Source organism: Myotis daubentonii, chromosome 6 (genome assembly GCF_963259705.1).
Source record: "Myotis daubentonii chromosome 6, mMyoDau2.1, whole genome shotgun sequence".
Taxonomy (NCBI): Eukaryota; Metazoa; Chordata; class Mammalia; order Chiroptera; family Vespertilionidae; genus Myotis; species Myotis daubentonii.
Window position 1 is genome coordinate 65415863 of NC_081845.1, and position 26535 is coordinate 65442397.

At 34.7% G+C, this 26535-nt stretch overlaps 1 protein-coding gene across 46 annotated transcripts in view; it reads right to left on the reverse strand.

The window, feature by feature from the left end:
* RIMS1 (regulating synaptic membrane exocytosis 1) overlaps window positions 1-26535 on the reverse strand; it is a 411771-nt gene that overhangs the window by 114752 nt on the left and 270484 nt on the right. For 19 of the 46 annotated variants that reach the window (XM_059701184.1, XM_059701190.1, XM_059701196.1 and 16 more), the window contains 10 exons: window positions 22732-22855; window positions 18643-18689; window positions 15920-16032; window positions 13694-13824; window positions 12959-13130; window positions 12680-12833; window positions 10405-10476; window positions 5961-6117; window positions 5094-5219; window positions 3490-3552 (listed from right to left, as the gene is read on the reverse strand). In XM_059701184.1, the coding sequence (XP_059557167.1) occupies window positions 3490-3552; window positions 5094-5219; window positions 5961-6117; window positions 10405-10476; window positions 12680-12833; window positions 12959-13130; window positions 13694-13824; window positions 15920-16032; window positions 18643-18689; window positions 22732-22855 (1159 nt within the window). The remainder of the gene's footprint in view (window positions 1-3489; window positions 3553-5093; window positions 5220-5960; window positions 6118-10404; window positions 10477-12679; window positions 12834-12958; window positions 13131-13693; window positions 13825-15919; window positions 16033-18642; window positions 18690-22731; window positions 22856-26535) is intronic. The other 27 variants (XM_059701185.1, XM_059701208.1, XM_059701198.1 and 24 more) reach the window with 4 other exon arrangements.

Here is a 26535-nt window from a genome sequence, read left to right on the forward strand (position 1 = left end):
AAGACCATGTTAGAGAGTAAAGCATAAAATAATGTCCCCTTCACATAAAATGTAGAATCACAATGATTCAGTTCAAGGGTGTGAAAGAGCTGACAGGATGACAGTGCAAAAATTTTGTTTAGAAAATGAAACTAAACAAAGATTATGCTTAAATTGCTTTGCATAATTTCTTTAAAAAGGGTCTCAGACTGAAAAATGAAACCAAATCACACCTGCTTATGAAAACACACACACACACACACACAAACACACAAAAAAAACAAAACTGGATACAGAAAGCACTACAACAAAATGCCTAAAACTTCATTACCAAGAACAGATGCCACACCAAAACAAAATGAAGGACATCGGAGGAGAAAAATTTTACAACTCAGCTATTTTGGTTCACAACACTAGACAAGGGAAGTGGAAGGTAAGTCTTCCACATGTTCTTAGCTAACCAATATTTCATCAGTAAATCTCAATACTTTTGCGTTAAACAGAAGGGGAAAGTCCTGTCTAATCACTGATTTGGTTTGAGTATGTGCAGGCAGAACTGAGCTTCACATATTAAATTCTTCCAAAAATAAAATAATATGAAATTAATTGTTATAACTAAAATCAACAGGTTAAAAACAAGAAATAAATGACAAAGAAGACAACTAGAATTCTGACATTTGAGTAGGACTTCATTTAGAGGAATCTAGAATTCATGTTTTATAATTAAAAAAATTTTAGATACCATTAATTGAATGTTTCTCTGTGTATAATTAATTTCAAGGAAAGTGGTAATGCTTTGTTAGAATGTAAATTTGCTGTCTTTAATAGGCAAAGGATTCGTTTGTAACTGGGACTCACTGTTATGGCTGTTACTGTAACTATCCCAGTGAGAACCATTCTGTAATAAAGGCATCTTGGGTGGTAAGGTTTTATAATGCCTAACAAGATGTCTGGAATGCGGCCACACAAACACGCAGGAAACAGAAAGATATATACGAAGCAAATTTTACTAGGATATGAAGAATGTAGGTGGCCTATAAGGCTACAAACATTGATGGATATTTTGCTGTTGATTTTTTTCTCAAAATAAGCAAAATACTTAGTTGAAGGTAGGAATAGAATATGGAACCATAGACTCTGTCTTCATAATTAAGATAACTCAGAATTATAATTTAATTCCTTTAATTTGAAAAAATCTGCTAACTACTCTATATGAATTACCAATATTTACACTTACTATGTAATTATTGATTTAATATTATACCTGCTTCCATGGAAGTAAACAACTCGTAGCTCAAAGTACTAGCCAAATAATTTATGTAATCTAGGAATGAAAATATGACTAAGAGTTAATATTCTAATAAGTCAATAACTGACCAACGTTTCAGGGACGAGGTTGATCATGGTACTCAATTAGGTTACGAAAGGAAATGGCAAAAGATCAAGAAGCTACTCTAGTGAAGCAAGTTATTTCATTATAAGCTTCTAGATCAGGGGTGGGCAAACTTTTTGACTCGAGGGCCACAATGGGTTCTTAAACTGGACCGGAGGGCTGGAACAAAAGCATGGATGGAGTGTTTGTGTGAACTAATATAAATTCAAAGTAAACATCATTACATAAAAGGGTACGGTCTTTTTTTTTTGTTTTATTCATTTCAAACGGGCCGGATCCGGCCCACGGGCTGTAGTTTGCCCATGGCTGTTCTAGATCTAAACCTGACCACAGGTATAATCTATAATTGGAAATTGGGTGAGATGGGCATTAGATGCAAATCAGAATATGAAATCTCATGCAGCAAAAAATGACCAAAATAAGGCCAAACATTATCTGAATTCCTTTGAAATCAATGAGGGCTTCTGAACTATCTATACCACCAAGAGCAAACTAGGTTGTTAATCAATTAATTTTTGATAATTTAATAAATTGCTCTGTGAAAGTCCATTTTGGCTTACATTAAAGTATGATAATAGAGAAGGGAATAACATTTGCTGAGCACATCGTAACATCAAACACCCCACTGGTTTAGCCATGTGTATACTACTGGTTGAATCCAAGGAAAACTCTTAAAGCTTCAGTTTAAAAATGTATTCGAGTATAATATTTGATCACAAACTGAAGACAAATTTTATTGGAACTAACAATTCTGTCTCTTTACAGACAATAATCTTCAACTCCTAACCTTAGGCAGCTATCCTTAGTAACAGGATGCTATATAACTTCTAATCAATTGATTCAAAAGTCATTTTTTCAGGAACAGGGATCAGCATAGGATGGGACAATGAATGGAAAACAGCATACAATTTACAGTATGAAGGTCTAAGTTACCGCCATGGCTTTGCCACTTATTGGCTGTTAACCTGGGTAATTCAGGGTCAAGTGGTCAAGCCTTTTTCTACAAGACGCTGTGAGAATTAAATGAGATAACAGGTATAAAGTATCTAGTACAGTCAGGCAGCCACAGTATTTTCTGCTCAGCATTACTTTCTGAGGATATATTTTATGAAAAAGAGTTTGATGGTTAAGTGATGTAAAGAAAAATGGCTTAAACGATGAGAAATTTCTTTAGTACATGACTTCAATGTGCTGTGCATATTAAATCTCCAGGGAGGGGCTTTAATTTGCAATGTTTCCAAAATCTGTCTGAGTAAAACAGTTTTATTAGTGGAACATCACACAGGACTAATTTCTCAGAACATATTTTTGGAAAAACTAGTTTAGTGGAAAATGTTGAATAGACCTGTTTTTGAATTCTTGCTCTGTTCCTTATCAAATTAAACTTTCTTATCATCTTTCCTTATCTGTAAATGAGAATAATAATATCACATAGTTACTGTCAGGGAATTGAGATAAAGTACATTAAATACTTAACACTGTGCTTGATACTAAATAAAGGTTATTTTCCTTGTTTAGCAAGTCAGATATCCTCTCTTTATCATGAAGGAAGTTGAAGCTCAGCAATTAAAAACTGTAAACAATCAACACAATCAATTTTTCTCAAAGTGCACATAAATCACAAAAATAGAAAAAGTACACAAAAAATAAAAATAAACTGGTGAAGCTTTCATTAACGGCAAACAAAATATAAACATTAGTAGATTGTTTAAAAGGAAATCCAAAAAGGCTAAAAGAAAAAGCAAACTTATAATCATGAAAACAGTAACAGTGCCATGCACAGTAGATCAGACCTCTGGTGACTAGACAGGTGTGTGTGTTGGGGTGGCACTAGGATTTTAATTGCAGAAACTGGTTCTTCCGTTTAAGGAATGTGTAAACAGTTCTGCAGAGGCTCACCAGTCTCTGTATTTTTGAGTATACAAATAGAAAAGTCGACTGCCTGAATCAGAATTAAAATATATTTGGAAGCTTTTCCACAACCTCCATATAAAACGAAACAAATTTTGAATACTTGGGAAAATAATGTTATGTACCACTAGGGAAAAGACGGAAGAATAGTAGAATGGAAAGAGAGTCATCACACACAGTTAGCATCACCAAATCCCTGTATTTACCTGGTAGTATGTAGGCATTCTGCACTTCGTCCTCGTTTTGCTCTGGGCAGCATAAGAAGCTCACTGCACAGACAGGATGGGTGGTGAGTGAAACAGATAAATTATGAGGCATTAAATGACATGGGATATGCCAATGGTATGCCGATGAAAACATGAAAAGGGAAGAAACCAGATTGTCTGCACTAGCATACTTGCTTGAGAAGTTAAACAAAACATGACAGTATTTTTAAAAATTTAAACAATAAAGTACAAACATTATGGTCAAAGTCCTAGCTGTTGCTGATTTGCAATTGTATTTCAAAGTGATCTTACAGAATATAAAAACAAAACCAAACCAAGCCTTCCTCAAATAAGACATAGAAATCTATGTCCAATTCTAGACATTTGGATTATTTTAATAACTTTTGAAAGGCCTATAAACTTGGCCTTTCTCATAATAATGGGAACCCTAATTTTTTTTTATTTCTTTTAAGCAACTTAAATCATGATAGTTTTGTTGGCTTTTATAGCCACTGAAAATACAATATTACATATTATGTTTTGCCTTAGCAAACCAAGAGTATATTAAAATAGGACTATTACATTTTAAACTTGATACTTTATACATTCAAGTTAATTCAACTCTATTGAATGCCCTAAGAAGTCCTTTTTCTCCCTCCTAACCTAAATTCATGGTGGTCTCAGTGATTGTAGACAAAGAGGCCCTCATTCAACTCAACCCAACTCAAGCTGAGCAGCGTGGAATCCTATTCCTCGGAGCAGCTCCTGTCGCAGTGGCCAATATAACTTCTCCCTCTGAAGGTCATGCACCTCTTCCCACAGTAGGATGACAATTAGGGAGGTAAGAAGCTCTACCTGAGTTCTGTATCCTTGATTACATGGCAAACAAATCAACCATTTAGCATTGCTATCATTCCTCCTACTCCTCCCTGAAAGTTTCTCCAATTCAAAAAGACAGAAGAGAATATTCAAAAATGTGGGTATTATAAAACCTTAAATCATATCCTGAGCTTGTGGTCAGGCATATTATTACAGGTATGGTCAGTTTGGAAAGTAAGTCTGTGGGTATGTAGAGTCACAATGCAGATTTTTAGTAATTATGTCCAGGATATATTTTTTCATAAGAATCCACCTCAATATTTTCTACTTTATAGACATTTTATGGAAATATATTTTATAAAAAGTAGGTATATAAAAATATTATTATTGATGTCCTCACAGAAACTCTGCAATGTTATCTATCTTTCAGATGACCGCATCTAAAAATTTTAATAATATAAAATACATAATTTTATAATTACATAAAAACAACCCAAAGGCTACAAACAACAAAATATAAAATATTTGAAGACTGCTTTTGTGGGCTAACTTCTATGATCTAGGCTAAATCAACAATAAACGGTACATTAGAAAATAGCTAAACATAACATTTTTTAAAAAAAAAATTGCCTATATTATGACAATCTAATATTAGCCAAGTGAGAAAAGTTCAATTTTGAGTGATGAATTACTTTTACTCTCTAATGTACTATGCCAAGATATCAACCATACATTAAAACAGAGCAAAAAATGTATAATGTTGAGATCATAATTTAAACAAATACCTGTCTTGTTCAGATAAATACTGACTATCCACATCTCTGGATCTGTGATCAACTGGACTTCTAGAGGCATCATGGTGTCTGGTTGGAGAACGTGACCTTCTTGTTGGATGAATTTCATCTAAACTCCTAAAATGATTACAAAGAATCCATATGCATCAAAGTGGATCATCTTCCCAAATCAGGCAGGCAGACTAACAGGGAAGAATTGACAATAATTGGCAAACAACTGACATAGCTAGAAAAGCACTGGGATCATAACCAAATAACTATTTCATCAGTGACTTATAAAGACACTTCTTCTCTATGAATGCTCTGTTTTTCCAACCTTCTTTTGCAATTCTATCAAAAAGGCCCATAATTTTATCTGCTTGCTTGATTAAAATTTCAGTCAGGGTCAGAGGAAATAAAGCAATATATCACTTGTAACTTATACACTTTTCCAAGTACTTAATGTACTTCAAAAAGACAATCCTAAATTTCTAAAAAAATATATTCCTCTTAATCTCATTATCTTTGCCACTTTTCTCCACATGTCTCATTCATTACCACATGATTTCTCATAACAGAAGAGACAACTGGAAAGCAGAATACAAGATAATTATTCAAAAACAGTGCTTGGGACATAAACTTCTTCCACTCCTTGAGAAATTTCTTGAGATTAATGAGCAGAATGTTGCACAATACAGAATGTTGAGATGAAAGAATAAAACTTTGGGCCATGAATAAAAAGGCATTTTGCCTACAATTGACTGAAAAAAAAAAAATTTGCCCAAACCATGATTTCATTTCAGACAGAGGCCTGTGGTAGTTTATAGTGTTATAATAAAAACGTACTGTCAGGAACACGGAGCCCGTCTCCAAGCCTACCTCTGTAATGGCACATTTGGTAAACGTGAACGCGGCCTTCCCTGATCATCGCCGCGATGAGGAGATACTGAGCGTGAGCGGTGATGAGTTGTTCTTTGCTGTTCTGGCACAGTTAATGTTGTAGATTTACTTTCTCTAGCACTAGACCTATAACCTACTGGCAAGAGTACACACAAAAAATGAGTCAGTATTTTATAATGTCAATGTTAATGTGGAGATAGCAAATTATATCTAAGAGAGCCACTGACATGTTAAAATAAATGACATGTTAAAATAAATGACATGCAATCAGTACTATTACCCATATCTTCAAAACTATTAAGTACATGTACAAAGAGTGTAACAGATACATGCATAAGAACATGTTACAGTTTGGCTCAAAAGTACCATGAAGCTACTGAATATAAACAAATATGACAGTTGATGCCTCAGACATTATAATGAGTTGGTGTACTATTTTAACATAAAGAATGAATGAGATAGTAATGTTATTGCAACAAAAATCAAGAACTTGACAGTAAACTAAAGTTAATATACAAGTCAATGCTTAGAAATTGGGTGTCTCTTTAAATATTATTTAAATTTTTCTTCCAAATTATTTTAATTGAGTTTCAGATGACTTCACTAATAAGTAAATGGAAATAATTTCATTCCAATTTTAATTAACAAAGAAGAGTAGCAGATCTTCACTATTACAAATACTGACTATGAATTTTGCAAACCACAGATAATATTACAAATTTGAAATGAAAACAATGTATTGGTGGAGATGACTATGACAATAACACAGAGAGAATTAACTCTCCAAAAAGAGCAATCATCAAATCTACCCCAGACTTTTGAAATTATCCCACAAATGTGTTAGTAATAACATAATTAATACCGTTAATATAATTTCAATTAAAAATAAATTCTAAAAATCAGTCTCTGTTTATATTATCTCTAATTTTAAGATAAAAAGTATCTCAAATCTATAGTAGCAGTTTAGTTACATTTTTTAACAGGGTCACTGTTTCTTCTTATTAAAAGTGAAATATTAAATTCTCTGGCCAAAGAAAAATAATTATATTTACAACTACATAAAATGTTTATGACCCATGAAAACACTACATTTAATTGGGCAGCCTAAACTGTTGTTCACTTAGTTATTAATAACTCCCATATGCCATGGAACATCATTATTAAAGGAAGACTAAAATTCTTTAACAGTTTATGTTTTTGTGATTATATGATATTTTTACTGAGCTTAACTAAGAAGTTAGGTCTTTAACATTTTATAAAGTGTAATTTGTCAATATTGAGACCAAAGAACCTCAACCATTTTTGTCACTCTAAACATATCAGTATAACAACCGAATAATATAACTATAAACGTTATAATTTCATATATTTTCATTTTATAATAAAAATAGCAGCAATTAAGCTATTATTTTGAGTTTCATGCATAAAAGTTTCTTTATTGTTGTTCAGATATATAAACTGTAATTAGAAAAGAGACCAATTTTCAGTTGAAATTATTTTGCAGCATATTATAAAAAATGATGGCTGTTTTTAAAGTTATTTAATCCAAAGTCTAAATTGGTTAAACATTTTAAATTAACTTTCGGTATCTTTTAATAACATTTGGTATCAATTACACAACAATTATGGAGGCTCAATATTGAATTGAGAGCACCATTTCAAAAGTTCAATGAATATTCAAGGCATATAAGTAGAACTTTCCAATTTGGTATAATTATTATGAATAACTCAGAGAATTTGGATGTCTTACTATTGTTAAAAGGGTACAATTAATTTTTGTCTTGGGTTCTTTGTCTTTATATAGAAATTAATGTCTTTTTTTATCCTATTCTAATATGCATACGTAGTTCTTGTCTGGTTTTTACAAAACAATTTGATTTTCTTATTATGTTTAATTTGTGATTGACAACATGTACTCTACCTTCAGAAAAAGGTGGAAGAGAATTGCTATTTTATGCATAGTTCAATGTTTCAGTTGGCTGAAAATTAGAAGTTAGAAGTTTTCTCCATTTTCTGAATTTGCCTAATGCTCTGAAAAGTTGAGGTTGCAGGATATCTTGCCTCAGATTAGGGCACTATGTATATGGTTATCTGTACTTTCCTTATGCTGCTAAAATTACTTATTTTATGGGCCCAGCACGCTTCCGCTGCGCAACTCTGCTGTCTTAAAATTACTTATTTTAAATAAAAATAACATTGTGATAACTATACAGTCAATAAGATGTAGTTCTGTAGGCCTCAACCTCTTTTAGAGTCTTAGATTCCCTCAGGGGAGAAAGGTATCAAAGCACCAAACAAGAGCACTGAACTCTGGTTGTAAGAAAAGCCAAGGCAGTAAAAAGTTTAAGGGGTGGCTGTGATAGATTTTGTGAGTGCATTTTTAAAAATATATGGGGAAAAATCATGTAGAATTGATATCTATATCTAAATAGGTTTCTCTTTATGTTGGATGCTAGGAAATGCGTTTGTAATCAACCTCTATATGAGAATGTGTCAACACACTTTTCATTAACTTATCATTTGACTGTATTTTAGCTTCTTGTCCTTATTTTACATATGCTCATCTTTCTTCTTTAACATGTATGTACTAGTATAGCACTGAGTAGGTTGCTATATTCTATTTGCCACACATAGTCTTTAGGAGGTACCACATACTTATTTTGGAGCAATAAAGAGTATACCTGCAAATATAAATAAATTTCATTACTCCTTTATTAATTTATTAAGAGACCTCTGGACCATAAAATATTAATTATTGTTTATGTAATTTATTAGTTATATTCCATGAAAAGTTTCCCTCATTGAATTTTAAATGTTAAATAAAAATGAATATTTGAAATGATAATTTAGAAGTTACAGAACATCATGACATGGCATCTTTCATTATGGAATATAAGTATATTTAGAATTCAGTGTTCTTTGGTGGTACCCAAGCACTTTAATGGGCCCCTAACGCCCATTTTGGCTGTTGTCCATGGAATCTTTCAGGGAAAGAAGAAGGAACTCCCCTTCAACATTTATTAAATCATTCACTATCCTACCTCAGCATAAAATATACAAAATTTTTAGCTGAATAAATGTGAGAATCATCCACAGAAGTAAATTATATTTATACTAGAGTCCCAGTGCACAGATTTGTGCACCAGTGGGGTCCCTTGGCCTGGCCTGCACTCTCTCACAATCCGGGAGCCCTCAAGGGATGTCAGACTGCTGGTTTCAGACCAATCTCCGCAGGCCAGGCCAAAGGACCCCACCAGTGCATAAAATATTAAATGTTGCCAACTTTTATCCAAGATTATTTTAAATTCTCATTGATGGTCTGATAATCAAGAGTGATAACTAGGCATGTAGATGTGTACACCACCAGATTTATGGTTTTTAGAGATACTTTTCGTTAATAGAGTGATTAAATACTGTATTTTCTCTGAATTATGAAAGCAACTGAGATCTAATTTTAGAGAACTCTATAATTTTCTCTTAGTTTTAATGAAGTTGTATGTATCTCTCCAAATTGTGAATTTAGTCACTAGTGTGGAATCTGTTAACTTTGCCAAAACCATCACCCTCAAATTAAGTGCATCTGTATTTGAGAAATTACATAAATTAAGGGGTTATATGTCAACACTGTCCAAAAGAAAAGCCTTTAATAATTCTTATTTATATGTCCCAAGTTTGTTTCTTTAATATCTTCTTATTTTTATATTTTCTTACTTTTAATTAGTGAATCAAGGAAATAGTACAAGACTAGTACTAAGAAAATAATCCTTTATTACTTGATTTTACTCACTTTCTGACAATAGTCAGATGAAAAACAGATTTGAATTCCACAATGCCATAAAAAATTTTTCAGACTTATACAACAAAAAATTGACTTAAAAGGAATCTTTCTAAAGCATTTCCTTATTTTAAAACATAAATTCACATTCTAGTTACAATTAGAGGTAAACACATCACAAAAGCATTAGAAGTTAAGCCATGCCACATGCAGCTTTAAATTCTGCCATGCACCTTTCTCAATATATTCCATGGACGGCTACATTATTTTCAAAACTGAAGAAGGGAAATCATAGATATAAAAGATAAAACATAAGCAAATGGATTTTTAAAAAGAAAATTAGCCATATCCTTTCACAATGAAATTTTGTTCAGTTATGCTCACAGCATTGTGAAATAATGATTTAAGCCTAGCTAGCCATGCTTGCAAGAAAGAACCTAAGTTAAAAAAAGTGGGGGCCTTAATAAATAGTGGCTAGTCAATTTTAAATGTTCGTAGTAATTTGGGACATGAGTCACCATGGAATAATATAACACGGATTTATCTGTGCTATATCTCCAGTTCAGTATCCCAAAGACATCTGGAGATTGACAGTGAAAACAAGCACAGTCACACAGTGAAACAGGGTCATGCTCGTCACCCACGCACCTGGAGGCACTACTCCAATACCATCATCCACCTCATAATCTGAGATGTCACTATCACTGATTCGCTGAGATCCTGCACAACAGTAAGACAGATACCTCTGTGTCTTGTTGGTTTATGAAATGTAAATGACATGGTCACAATCCTTTAAAATTCCAGCTAATTATATTACTATAAATACTTTTGGAAGTAAACGATGAGCAGATTTTTAAAGTAACATTTGTTCTCCAAGGATAACATTTTCTAGGTATTTCCTCCATAAAATCATTGAAGGGCGGGGACTTCATAGAATAAGATTTTGACTTTTCAATTTATTCTTTAGTTCAGGCATTATGCTAAAAGCCTACTGCAAAGTGCATACACTGTTTTCTATCCAGTGAGGTGTCCTCTGCAGTTCGAGGAGGATGAGGCTGAGTGGAAAGGTTCAAAGAGACCTTTCATGGATGGAGCTCCACTGAGCTCATATTATTGCAAGGACATCAGGGCCCATTATAAAATATGCATGGTTAGCCTTCAGAACTAGCCATTACACTGCATTAAACATTAATAGTGAGGAAATGCTTGATCACAGAAGCACTAGCATGAAATATTTAATTATATGAGGCAAACAATTTGGTTCTACATTACCAAAGAGAAGCATCTATGTTTCAATTATTGAATGAGAGATTTAGTCATAATTCAAATTTAATGGAGATGCCCAGAAAAAAATAGTTTTTCCCAATCACTGGTTGCAAAACAACAAAGTTTATATGTTTATTTTAATTTTTTAGGGATAGTAATACTAAAAATATCTAAGAACTTTAAACTTATTAAGAGGTTGCCGCTAATATATAGCAATCCATTAATAATAACAAAAATCACTCTATCACCTAACCAATCAACAACTGAATCAGTACAGGGCAAAGAATTACAATTCAGAGTTTTCAACTTTTAGCTCTGGAATTACTCTGTTATGTATATACTAGAGGCCCGGTGCACAAAAATTTGTGCACTCGGGGGGGGGGGAGGGGGGTCCCTCAGCCCGGCCTGTGCCCTCTTGCAGTCTGGGACCCCTCGGGAGATAACGACCTGCTGGCTTAGGCCTTCTCCCGGGTGGCAGAGGGCAGGCCCAATCCCTAGGTGCAGCCCCTGGTCGGGCTCAGAGCAGGGCCAATTGGGGAGTTGGGGCGCCGCCCCCTGTCACACTCAAGGCAGGGTCGATGGGGAGGTTGTGGAGCAACCCCCTGTCACACACAGAGCAGGGCCCATCAGGGGGGTTGGGGCTCTGTACCCTGTCACACACAGAGCAGGGCCCATCAGGGGGTTGGGGTGCCGCCCTCTATCACCCACAGAGCAGGGCAGATCAGGGGGTTGGGGCGCCGCCACTCTCACACTCAGGGCAGGGCTGATGGGGAGGTTATGGCTCTACCCCGTCACACACAGAGCAGGGCCCGTGGGGGGGGGGGAGCTCCCCCCTATCAGGCACAGAGCAGGGTGGATAGGGAGGTTGTGGCCCCGCCCCCTGTCACACACAGAGCCGCAGGGCGATCAGGGGGTTGGGGCGCTGCCCCCTGTCACGCTGATTCCAGTGCCGGGAGGCATATTACCCTTTTACTATATAGAGTAGAGGCCTGGTGCACGGGTGGGGCTGGCTGGTTTGCCCTGAAGGGTGTCCTGGATCAGGGTGAGGGTCCCCACTGGGGTGCCTGGCCAGCCTGGGTGAGGGGCTGAGGGCTGTTTTCAGGCTGGGGGTGACTGAACTCCCAAACGCTCCTTTTTTCCTTTTTTTCCTTTTTTTTTTTTTAATTCTGGGCCAGCTTTAGCTTGAGGCTTGGCTCCAGCTCTTAGGCCTCTGGCTGAAAGTAGGTTTCTGGCCTTTGTTTACAATGTTGCCAATCTGCTGGCTGAAGTTGGGCGTATTTGTTACCTTGTTCCCGCTCAGAGGCCTGCAGCGGCAGGCGGGGAACGTTGGTTTCCTCCGTCACTGAGGCAACCAAGCCTCATGTTAGTTTTAAGCTGCCTGGCTGCCGGCCGCCATCTTGGCTGACAGTTAATTTGCATATCTCGCTGATTAGCCAATGAAAAGGGTATCGGTCGTACGCCAATTACCATGTTTCTCTTTTATTAGATAGGATCATATTCAGTGGGAAAAAGTAGAAAATAGTTTTGCCAGGTCTCTTTACATAAATGAATACTTTTCCAATACTCTGATCTCTAACAGGCATTTGAGAAAATATCTTGAAATTTAATCTCATTACAACATAATTAATTCTGGTACCTAAAAAGAACTTTAACCTACTTTGTAGTTTTTTGCTGGAGCTTTCTCCATGAATGTGTCGCCTTGGCATGAAAGGTGATGGCTGAGGCAGAGGTAGTGAAGATTCATCATGTGTCTGCAGTTTATACCAATGTGGTTCATCGTCTAAAAGTGCTGTCTCCAATTCTATGAGGATCTGCAAGGGCATTCTCAAATTAAGCAAGCACATTTACCAAACATAATCTAAGAGGCAATCATAAGCAATGCATATCACAAAAACTTGAATAAGCATTTGACTTGAATCTTTACTGTATACATCACCTCTCCGAGAAATTCGCTCTCTTCTTCTTGCACTCTTGGTTGATCCCACACAGTTATTTCTAACATTCGTTCTCTAAAATCTCTACGATGTACATGTGAATAGACAAAAGTTTGATTCCATTTTGGTTCTAGTACTTTCTTTACGGTTTTGGTCCTCCTCTTACTTTTATCACTGAAAAAGAAATATGTTTTGTAAATGAAAGAGCAAAAACAAGTATATGCTGCCATCTACTGTAGTTACATGTGATATTGCTATTGGGGTTTAATTCATTTCTTTTAATATAAAAAATCTAAAAATACTGTAGAGATTAATGCTATTCTCATTTTAACTACAATGTAAGCAGTAGTTATGATTATAGTTAACACATACAGAGGTATATTTTAAATGATGTGTAGCTATCGAAGACTAATATGTATATAATTAAGGTAACAGAAAACTTAAAACTTGGAAGATTATTTTTTTTAAAAAAATACAAGGTTTGAGGGCTTTGCTTTTAAGAGATAATGTACTTCATTCCCTCAGATAAATATCTATTAAATTTTAAAACTATATCACAGGTGTATGCAAATGTCCACACTCATCAAATGTACACATTAAATATGTGCAATTTTTAGCATAACAACTTTATCTCAGTAAAGCTTTACAAAATAAGTAAAACTATATCCAAGAAAGGAAATTCTGCCTTTTCTGTTAGTAAAGATTTTTGGATATTTTTTTCTAAAATTATTCACTACCTTCTATCTGGAAGAAAATACATTTTTACATAGGGATTCCTGGGCCGCCCATCTACCCTGGAAGGTAGATCTGTTGCTTGCAGAACATTTACAATCAGCTGGTGTCCCACTTTATCATACCACAGTTTCACCTAAGAGCAATGAAGGAAGAAATTATTTGTAAAAATAATGAGCTATAATTTTACAAAAGAATACTAAAATTATTTTTTAAGAAACATTTTTCATTGAATTGTATATATTATTTTTGAAAAAGAATACCATTTTGAAGGCATAACCACTTAGAAGTTGACTTTTCTCTTCATGCATTTTAAACATGACTTACAACTGGTGGACCTGCAGTGTTATATTCTCTTATATCGTATCATGCTATGAAAATAAACGAATGATAAACATTTTATAAAAAATAAAGGGAAGTAGCGGACTTTAAAATTATTATCCTTGTGGGGGGGGTTAATCCTCACTGGAGGTTATGTTTTTCTTAATTTTATTGATATTTTAGAGGGAGAGGAAGGAAGAGAAACATGGATGTGAGAGAGAAATATTGATCAGTTGTCTCCCATACGTGCTCGACTGGGGATGGAACCCCTGACTGAGGTATGCGCCCTGATCAGGAATCAAAACCACAACTTTTTGATTGTATGGAAAGATGCTCCAACCAACCTAGCCACATGTCCAGGGATATTCTTGTTTTTAAATGACAAATGAAAATGGCTGGTGGTTATAAGTGCTTAACAATTATAGTGTGCCTAAATGTGTTTTATAGTACCATATGTAGATGAATTAAAATGAGATTTCATATTCGGAACAATATGTACAAGAGAGTTGGGAGATCGGGAAACACATTTACTGTAGGTCTATTTTACACCAGTTACTGCTGTTTTCTGTTTTGTCTCATTTAATTTTTATAATCAAACTATTATAGGTTAATTTTCTTGAGAGAAGTGGAAAAGAACAAAGGGATATGCAATACATAAATGATGACTTCAGAATAAGTGAGGGCCCAATAATGATATTTCTCCTAAGATTTCATGATAGTTTGAATAAAGACAAATAGGAAAATGACACACTGAGCTATTGTTAGACTCCTAAGAACCAGTAGTTGTGTTGGCAGCAGACAATGTTAACTTTAATTTTATTTAAAAAATTTTATGTCAGTTTTAGTTTTATGGTTAAATAAATATGTAATCGTTTAATGGGTATATACGGGAACATATTTAAGAGTCATTACAAGCAGATAAGCTAATTTACCATGGGATTGTTTTTTCACACTAAGGGGCAGATTAATGATTCAAACACAGATCTGTATGAATTCATATCTCTGTTCCCAGTTAATCACAGAGATGTGTTTTTCATAAAACGAAAATGAATTTTTATTCCTCTCAAAATACAGGTGGAGTATATAAGAGATTTACACATACAATGAAAATAAAAGGATGACAGGGAAATTAAAATAAACATAAAAGACTCAACAAAGATATTCAATATATCAAGTTAAGACTAAAGAAAGGTTTTTAAATAACAGCAAGCTTACAGTTATCTTCTTTAATTAAAACAAAGAGGAGAGCAGCAAAAACAGATTACAGAAATCCATATTTTATAACAAAGAAAAAGACCAACTAATATTTATAGAATAATTTAAAGCAACATTTTATTTTAGTTATTTATACAAATGTCCAATATTCTACCATCATCTACAAAGATGTAAGTTAGCCATAGTTTCTTTATCCAGCTTTTCCTGGGTCATTGATAAGGCAACAGTGAGGAAAATTATAGCTTTTTCAGGGTGATATCAGTATAATGAGTTTCACCAAATGTCTTAAGAAGTTAAAAATAATACTTTTAAAGGTAAATATTTCCATCTCCAGGCTCATAAGGTTTTAAGTAAATGACACATAATTTGCTGAGTTTATTATGTCTAACCAACTACTTACTTCAGAAACTTTTGTATAACAGACAAACTATAATGGATATTATATTTACTTAGGTTATTTATCATTTAATGTTCAGAACATCTGGCACATTATAAGCACTCAATAAATATTTCCAAATGAATATATAAACAAAGGAATGATCTAAAAAATGCATGAAAAATGCATTGATGTTGACTATGGTGTTAAGTGACTATGGATATACCATGAGCTTTAAAAAAAGCCATACATTTTTTAAGATAGACTCAGGACAGTGAGCAAATATTAACGGTCTTCACCATGTATAAAAAATACATACAGAAAGTTGTCCTGGTAAGACTTGCGGGGCATCTTTTAGAGCTCCAGGACTTGTTGGAGAAATAACAGAAATGGAAGGCCTTTCCATCTTCTGAGATTCAAAAGAACTTGAACCTAAAATGAGAAAAAAAAAACAACTAAGTAATTTTCAGTAATATATTTGTACCCTATGTGTGGGGATAAATCTATCTAAAACCCTAATATGCAAATAGACCAAATGGCAGAATAACTGAAGAACCAAACAACCGGTCTCTATGACGTGCGCTGACCACCAGGGGGCGTGCACAGAACATGGCAAGAGTCAGCCATGGCAGGATGGTGGAGCAGGTGAGCGGGGGCGCCAGACCAAGGTGGGGCACCAGTCGCTGTCATCAGGGCAAGCCTCTGGTGGTTACTGAAAATTCTTTGCTTCCCCGTACTGCAGTCCCACCCAGTGAGCAGCTGCCAGTGGCAGCTGCCGACCCCGATCATACCTCAAGGTCTCCTCCCCACCCCCCCGCCGCCCGGTCCTGAGGGGCAATCAGGGCAAGCAGCTGCCTCTCACATCCGCTTGTACCCACTGCCGGTGCCGGAGCTGCCGCTTGCATCCACAGCCAGCACCGGAGCCAAGGCTCGCACCCACTGCTCGTGCTCGGCACCAGTCCTGATCGCTCAGCGCCATCAGCAGGTGAGAGCAGCGACTGTTGGCCCCCGATCGCCCCTGAGGGTTTCTCCACCTCCCGCTGCTCCTGAGGGGCAATTGGGGCAGCAGCTGCTGCTCTCACCCACTGACAGCGCCACCCCCACTTGTACCCGCTGCTGGCGCCGGCCCTAATTGTTCCGAGTTGTCAGAGGGTGCGAGTGGGGCCAGCGCCATCAGTGTGTGGGAGCGGTGGTGGCAGGAGCGGGACTGCCTGCAGACAAGGGACCTGGAGCCGCAGTGGGATCGGCCGGGCGGGGGTGTGGAGGATGGGCTGAGACCCGCCCCTGTGCCCACAGCAGCCTCACAGCCCACAGTTCTTTTTCCAGGTGCACAAATTTGTGCACTGGGCCCCTAGTAGTTTTATAAAATGTTAAATTCATGTTATTTGTATAAAACCAGAATTAAATAACAATAATAACACCAGAGCCTACTTTCAATTAGATAGTTGTAGAAACTTACGCCATCTTCTTTGATTAACTGCCTATTTTACAGGTAATAAAATGGGTATAATCAAATATTTTATTTATTTGCTTCAATTTGTAAGTATTGATTTTCTACATTTTTTGGAGGGTACAGTTTAGGCTCTTGCATAATCTCACATATAGGCAAAAGGCTTCACACTTTTAAAGAGAAAGATGGTACCCGTTATGTCAATTATCTTGGCTAAAGGATCATCTGTTTTGAACTATCCTTAATCAAATTTAAATGAATGCATATATAATTTATGAGTTCATCTAAGCCTGGAATTCATCAAAGTTTTAAAATAAGATTTACCATCTATCTCAGTTTAGCTCTTACAAATGAATCTCTGGAAAGTCTGAGTATGTTGTCTCTATGATACGCCACAAGTGACTTGATTCCCCTTCTTGTGGAGGAGGCTGGCTTTCCACTCAGCCATTCCATGAGGCCCTTCCCCGCCCTTTTTCAAATGAAAACTCTCTAGTCCTGTGATGGCGAACCTATTACATGCGTGGCAGAGGTGACACGCGAACTCATTTTTTTGGTTGATTTTTCTTTGTTAAATGGCATTTAAATATATAAAATAAATATCAAAAATATAAGTCTTTGTTTTACTATGGTTGCAAATATCAAAAAAATGTCCATATGTGATACGGCACCAGAGTTAAGTTAGGGTTTTTCAAAATGCTGACACGCCGAGCTCAAAAGGTTCACCATCACTGCTCTAGTCCCAACTCACTGTTTAAGTGTACCCTGACACAACCAGCAGTATAGAATGTCTACATAATGCTGTTACTCCAGTAAGTATAACCTTGAACCCACAGCCATTCAGAGCTTAGCTATATTGATGAAACACTATTCATGGACCATTGCCTGATAATTTGCTATCCACACAATTTTTTTTCTATCCTATAAATAAAGTCTAATTTAAGCCACAAAGCATCATTCTGTGCCTGCCAAAGACATTTAACTATAAGAAACAGTGCTATAATGTTCTTTGTTACTATGTCTCTTTTATCAAGTTTCCTTAAGATAGTATTTTTGGGGGGTCTCAGTACAAGAACATCGGTGCTTCTAATAATCAGTTTGTTTTTATTATTACAGCAGCTAATTCTTAAAGAGTATCAACTCTATAAATTATGCAGTTGGTTCTATTTCCATTTGTATACTGGCTATCAGAAAGCTCAAAACCAAATCTGGTCTCATCTCTAGCAGGTATGCACAACATGATGGTATGCATTTGATACAGTAAAGTAAATAGAACTATCACAGGTGTAATAACTGAGCTCTATGAGGGATCCTAACTTTTATTATTCAGAAGGCTATTGCCAATAAAGAGTTTTGTAGACACACACACACACACACACACACACACACACACAGATTAGAAAAAGAAAAAATCTTAGAATACCTTTGGGTTTCCAATGATTATTATGGTTGCCAACTTCTGATATCATTGGAGATAACTTTAATATAACAATACCAAGTCTTTTACATCAAATAGCTAAAGAAAACAATAAATCTTTATTCTTCAATTTCATTCAACACAAATCATAATAACAAGGAAATCTTCTGATACTCACTGGATTCCAAGGGAGGGTGGGAGCTCTCAGGAATCCTTGGAATGTCACTAAAAGAAACAGTGTGGGGTGAAAATCCCATTAGCTGCAGTACCTGCCTGAGGCAATCACAGTCACATTTACTTAAGGGGTGTGAAGAATCCTTTTGGGTCTTTATAGGTGGAAATGGACAGGAGTCACTATTAAGGCAATTACTAATGTGCACGAATGTCAAACACCACATAAAAATAAAAACTGCAGTAAAAATAATTTTTTTTTATATTTAATAGCCAAATACTTTTAACATGACAACAATAAGACTAATATTGTGGCTAAAGTTACCACAATATTTTTACTACCAAAACAGCAGGTTTTGGAAATTAAAAAAATGTCAAAGGTAATAGTTTATTTCAATTCTAGAAAATTAAAATGGCACATATTTTACAAATCAGTAATATGCTTTACAAACACATCTGAAAGAGTTTACTGAATGAAAGGGATGCAAACATCTCTTGATACTAAAATAATATGGTGAATATCATGGGCAAAGTTAATAAAATGAAAAGGATGAATTGCACTGAAAATTAAAAATGATACAAGCTTGCAACAAAAAAGCCAAAATACTTTATATATGTGAATATATAATTAATATACACATATATTACCCTATATTGAGATTCATATCTTTATACTGAAGTTAGCTAAAAAGATGGTTATTTATATATGATTAGAAAGTGACTTGTGAGAACACCCATTCCTGTCACACTCACAAATAATTCTGAACTTAATATAACCTCAACTTAATCCAATATCCACTGTGACCTTAGGAATCTTGGACCAGCTTGGTTTGGAAATTGTGCTATACGGAACTACTTTACCTCTGGTATTCCGAAGATATTTTAGTATAATATATGGACCAGATTAACAGTATGCAAGTATTAACATGACATATTAAAGCAGACTGGAGTAAGCTAGTATTAAGAGAATCATTAAAATACTATTTAAGAATTTCTAACCACTTACCTTGTTATTTAATTTCAATTTGATTTTCTTTGCACTTTCAGGGTAGGAGGGAGGAATAGAAACAAAAACAATTTTCTCCTTTTGATTATTTTCCTGCCTCTCATTTTCACATTTTTTGTGCAAATTAATTCTCATAACCACCTACAATTTACACACTTTGCAATTGGCCCTATAACCTGTATTATGTATTTTATAAATAAATGTTATTATATGTATATTTGTATAATAAAGAATTTTTATAAAATAAACATTTATATGATAATTAGGAGACTAAATTGCAATACCTAAGATGCAAGAAACAAACTATTTATCCTCCACAACTTTCTTCTAAATTTAACTGGAGAAATAAAAGTAAATTTTTAAAAATCCAGAAAATTGTTTTTATATATTATAACTTATTTGAAACTCAACCTCAAAGGCTATTGTGAAAGTTAGAACATGGAACTCTGAAACCAGGTGTAAGCTTTGGATTTTATGTGTTTGTGAAAGAAGAATTGTGAAAAAGTTGTAAAACTTTTTAAGTGATTTTGAATCAAAATTTATTTAGTGTTGACTCCTTCGGTAATATTTTTAAGGCATAAATTTCCAATTGACATTTACACAATTCTACACACAAGTGATGTAGCAGAATAGTTTTAATAACAATTAAGCATAAAGGTTAAGCATATTGTACTTGGTAGGTTGGCAAAAATGGTCAATTTACGTGAAGATGACTGATGTCTCTTAGACCATGGGTTTTTGTTTTCTTTTTAAATTACTATTTTACATCTCTCTTTTAAAAATTCATTTTCAATTATACTTGACATACAATATTATATTGTTTTCAGGTATACAACATAGAGATTAGACATTTATATACCTTAGGAAGTGATCACTCTGATATATTATTGACTATATTCCTTATGTTACATCCCTGTGATGAGTGTGTGTGTGTGTGTCTGTATGCATGTGTGTGTGTATACAAATATAAATATATATATGCAATTTATTTTTCTTAATCCCTTTCACCTTTTTCAACCATTCCCCCCAATCTCCCTCCCACATAGTGACCTGACCATCACTTGGTTTTCTTTATTAGTTTATTTCTATTTTGTATGTTCATTTCTTTTGTTCTTTAGATTTTACATATAAGTGAAATCATATGGTATTTGCCTTTCTCTGTCTGACTTATTTCACTCAGCATAATACCCTATAGGTCCATCCATGTTGACACAAATTATAAGATTTCATTCTCTTTTACGGCTGAATAAAATTCCATTGTATATCTGTACTACATCTTTATTCATCTATTGAAGGACCCCTAGGTTGCTTCCATATCTTGGGTATTGTAAATAATTTTGCAGTTAACGTAGAGGTGCATATATCTTTTCAAATTAGTGTTTTGAATTTCTTTGGATAATACTCAGAAGTGGAATTGCTGGGTCATATGGTAACTCTATTTTTAATTTTTTTGAGGAACCTCCATACTGCTTTCCATTGTAGCTAGACCACGTTGACTAATGTGCATGTAAATTATACTTGGGATAATTATTGAAAAGATTATGCCACAAAACTATGAATAAATATTTGCTTTCAGTTTTAAATTACTTATAAAACTACATTAAACATAGTTATTAAATAGCTAGAATTATTTTTTCAGGAGTCTAATAATATTTCCATCAACTGGAAAAGTAATACTAGATTTAATTTTTATATAAATATTTTTATATCCCATATTCTTTATATATGTGACAGTTTAGGCTTTGGCTATGTGGATTATTATCTTTGAAATTATTTTCATACAAAAGTATAAAATAATGAAAATGTTATTCCAGTCTACTTTAATAGTCTTTGTTTTTTAAAGTCGCTAAGAATCAAAAATATTTTAGCTAATTTGAAACCACCATATATCTGAAAGTATTTGGCAAAGTGCACATGCTTGATTTTAATTTTTTTAATATTTTGATTCATTTTCCAATTACTTACCTCTTTTCCAGCCTCATATTTACCTAAGCACTAGAACAGGTGTTATGTAAAACTAGCATAAATTATAATGAGTTATTTTTTAAAATAATCTGCATTGAAATGTAAAATACTTTTGTAAGTGTTCATTCTTAATAATCACCACTTAAAATGGGCCATAAGCTTGTCTTAATTTTAGAGTTTTATATATATATATATATATATATATATATATATATATATATATATAAATATTATTCTTTGGAATATATTATCATACATTTTCAGTCTTTTGAGAATTAGAATAATCATATTTCCTTGTATGTTTTACAGTGACATATTCATGAGGACAACAAAAATTTAAGGTTAGCACTTATTCAACATAAAATATCTTTAATTAATGACTTTATAATATTTTAGGGAATAGGAAAAAAAGAAAATTGTTTCAAAAAGTATATTCATATATTAAACCAATTATAATAAGACAATTAAACATGCCTTCCAAAAAAATGTCAACTGGCAAAATGAATGTTCTAGACTTTATGGGTTGCCAGGAAAACCTCACTCTATGAGGAATTCTACACAAAGATATAGAAATTATCTTACTGCCAGCAGATAATTAAATTATGCTGAAAATTGAAGTTTTAAAAATATTGTACTAATTATTATGACCAATTTAAATGTTAAAATATTTCACACTTGCCTAATTTTAAAAAAATATAAAAAATATTCTATTCTTAGTAGAATAAAAAGTTCATGTAGACATATGAAATCATTTCTATTTTAAATATCACAAGAAGATAAGTTTGTTAATGACTCTCCTTAAGGAGATATTATTCATTAAATAAGAATTACTAAAAATAAACAGATCTACCATTAAAAATATTGTACTTTATATTTTATGTCTAAAAAAGCATATCAATACTTTTTGATATTACAATTGTTAAATTGTGAAGCTTCTAAAATGTAGTGAGGAAAATTCAGTGTTCAGATTTAAAAAATTAAGAAATTTAAATCTAAACTGTATGCCCATCATTGAAGAAAAAGTATCCATGTTAGCATGTATTATATGAATGTATAAACTTCTTTTTAAAACCTTACTATACATGTAATTTACTAAACTTAAGAAGTAAGTTTTTTTAGCCTTACCCAATAGGCCTTGAAACAATAATTTCAACTTGAGGTTCTGATTTTGATTCTAAAATAATGTTGTAAACTTCTTCATTTGTAGCTCCCGGCAGGGGTTTACCATTCCATTCTAGAACTTCATCCCCTTGAATTTAAAAAAAAGGGTATTTTTTTACCTTACATATTCTGTGTATTTTTCTTATCTTTTCTCTTTTTTTAAAACAAAGAAATGCAAGACATATACAAATAGTTTAACTGTCTAGGTTCTGCTCTCAAGAAATTGATTTCCATATATTGTCAGCTAAATTGTTCTTCTAAACACTTTTTTCTTTTCTTTCTTTTTTCTTTTTCTCTCCCCAGATGAATCCTACTGGTCACTAGAAACAGTATAATACAAACTACCTTCATCTTTTGAAATATACCAGAAATAACATAAAAATAATCTCATGCTATGGAATGGAATTAGCATAGCTTATTTGGAAACATTAAAAAATAATAATTAGCAGCATGCCCTCTATATAATAAATGTAGCCTTCTCTAAGTGTAAAAGATTGTTATTAAACTCTACATTAATCCTGCTTTATTTTTGGTAGAATTTGCAATTAATGTTTGTTAGCATGATTTTTCCAATTGTAAGTCATGAGTCTTTGTCTTCACCAGATGCACAACAGAATAAAAATGCATGAAAGGACTTGAATTTATACCTACAGGGCAACGCAGGTAGCTAGCTATGGCAAAGTTACAAAGCAAGCAGATGTAAAAACTCGCATGACAGTTAACCCACTTCCAGATGTTCATAACACACACATTCTATACATAATATATATTGTGAGCATTAAAGTTAGAAAATATTTTTAAGATAATAAAAATTTGAGTATTCATTAGTTTGTTAAATATTATAAGATTAATCAAAGAAAGTACGTGATTCCATGTTACAATACATGGGCTAACAACTTGTTATTTTTAACCAGAATTTTCACCATAATTTGGGAAATACTATTTATTTTCATAAATAGTTAGTGAAGTTTTAGATCCCCAAGGGTTCTCTGTCCAGTACCTTTCAATACATTATGGAAGGCTCAGCTAAAATATTCAGCCTCAATGGTACTTTGAGGCATCTTAATTTTTTTGTTCCTTTATTTTGTTGTTTTGAGTGTCTATAATATTTAGTAGCTAAGCAAATATTTTTTGAACTAATGAATCAATATCATCATAAACATAAACATGAAATCTTTTAGTTTTTAACTAGCATGTCTTTAAGTAGAAAAATTTGTTTTGATATAACTATTATAAGTAATTTTTTTCACCCAAAAAGTAAAAACTAAATATTTGAAAAGCACATGATGCTGCTTTGGTTTGGTAAAAGAGTACAGTTATTACCAATAGTTAAATGACTTCTAATAGTTTGACCTAAGAAGTTCCTAACCATGTTTATCAAGTAGGCAATAAATATACTTAAAATAAAAAAGAAATAAAATAATTACAAATTTAAATATATATCAGGAGTCCTCTAATTTTTTTGGCCAAGAAATTAAGTTTACCTCATGTGAATGTATATATGTATATGTGTGTGTATGTGTATGAAAAATATTTTCTGGAACCATACTTACCCTGTTATTTTCTATTCTATTATGTTCTATTTCACTTTTTTAAAAAAAATGGATGCAAACCATTAAGTCAATTTTACTATCCAGTAATGCACCGCAATCAACATTTTTCAAAAGACTGGATTATAAAATTCTCCTCTTTATAGACAGCATCCTGGAGCATAACTTTTAACATCAAATTAACTTAGTACACACATTTATTTATTTACAAATCAATACATCCTCAACCAGAAAGTGGTCTCTTTAGCCATATTTATTTATATATGAATAATATGTTCAGGCAGGGACATAGATTATGATGGTACAAAGATGCAACAAGAGACTTTATCTGTCCTTAAATTTGGAGGGGGAGAATTATAGAAATCAATACCTTTCATGAAATGATAGCAGTTCATCTGAGGAACAGAAATAGAGCCAGGTATTGCTAAGGAGGTAGTAATAAGTTACTGTCCCGAGTGAGATATCAGGAAATACTTTAGAATTAAGGGAACTTTAGATGAGTTTTGAAGGATGGAAAGGACTTCAACAGGCAGAGCACAAGAGCAGAAAAGAAACCAGGTAGACTAGATGACCAGGTCTCACAGGCAGAAACAGCTTGCCAGGGACCTCAGGTGAACTGCTATGGCTGCAGGGTAGAGTGAAAGGTAATGGAAGTGGATGGAATTGCTAGAAGAGCACAAAGCCACAGAGATTTCTAAGGCTTATTTTTGAGTCATAAAAGCAAAGACTCAATTTGCTGATATAGTCACTCTTTATTGAGTTAGTTATTTAATGACTAGTACTTGGTGCACGGAATTCATGCACTGGGGGGTGGGGGTGGGGGGTTTCTTCAGCCCAGCCTGCACCTTCTCCAATTGGGGACCCCTTGGGGGATGTCCGACTGCCGGTTTAGGCCCGATCCCTGTGGGACATCCCTCTTGCAATCTGGGACCACTGGCTCCTAACCGCTCACCTGCCTGCCTGATTGCCCCTAACCTCTCTGCCTGCCTTCCTGATTGCCCCTAACTGCATCTGCCTGCCTTCCTGATTGCCCCTAACTGCATCTGCCTGCCTTCCTGATTGCCCCTAACTGCATCTGCCTGCCTGCCTGATCGCCCCTAACTGCCCTCCCTTGCTGGCCTGATCTAGCCCCCAACTGCCCTCCCCTGCCAGCCAATTTGGTTCTGATTGGTCAGTTTCTATGCTAGTCAGCGTCAAAAGCTCCACCTCTTAGGCAGCCATTGGCTTCTCACAGTTCACCCAGATTTGGTTCTGATTGGTAGGTTTCTATGCCAGTCAATGTCAAAAGCTCTGCCTCCTAGCAGCCATTGGCTCCTCACAGTTCATCCAGATTTGGTTCTGATTGGTAGGTTTCTATATCAGTCAGCATCAAAAGCTCCGCCTCCTAGGCAGCCATTGGCTCCTCACAGTTCACCCAGATTTGGTTTTGGTAGGTTTCTATGCCAGTCAGCATCAAAAGCTCCACCTCCTAGGCAGCCATTGGCTCCTCACAGTTCACCCAGATTTGGTTCTGATTGGTCGCTTTCTATATCAGTCAGGGTCAAAAGCTCTGCCTCCTAGGAACCCATTGGCTCCTCACAGTTCACCCAGATTTGGTTCTGATTGGTCAGTTTCTATGCCAGTCAGCATCTCCCGGCCGATCTATGGGCCTGATCAGCAGCCCCTACAGAAGCCAGGAGAGAAACAGAGGCACAGCTGCTGGTGAAGTCCGGAGAGAAAGAGAGAGGCAACGGCTGATCAACAGCTGCCATGGAGGCTGCGGATAAGACCCTGCCTCTCTCCAGGCATGATTCGCAGTCCACCTGACAGACAGTGCTGGGTTGCTGTGCCCGCACCGGTCGCAGTCAGTGCTGGGTCACTACAGCAACCCAGCACTGACTGCCAGACTGACATCCAGTGTTCAGTCGAGCCTTCAGTCGGTCGGTCGTTAAGGCCCTGGGTTTTTATATATTAGGATAACTAGTCCCTGATAAGAAATAATAGTGTACTCTGCCTCTGCACATATTCAAAGCTGTATGTATAGTAAGTAAAATAAACCCAATTTGAATTTTCTCTATATATAACACATTCATAGCACATTCCTATCGAATAAAAAATCTAAATGATGCTGAACTTTTATCCTCGTAATCAATTGATAAAAAATGTCTTCAAAAGTTATAGAATATTTTTCTCAAGGTTTTAACAATTACAATTGTAAGGTATAAAAACTAAAAACATA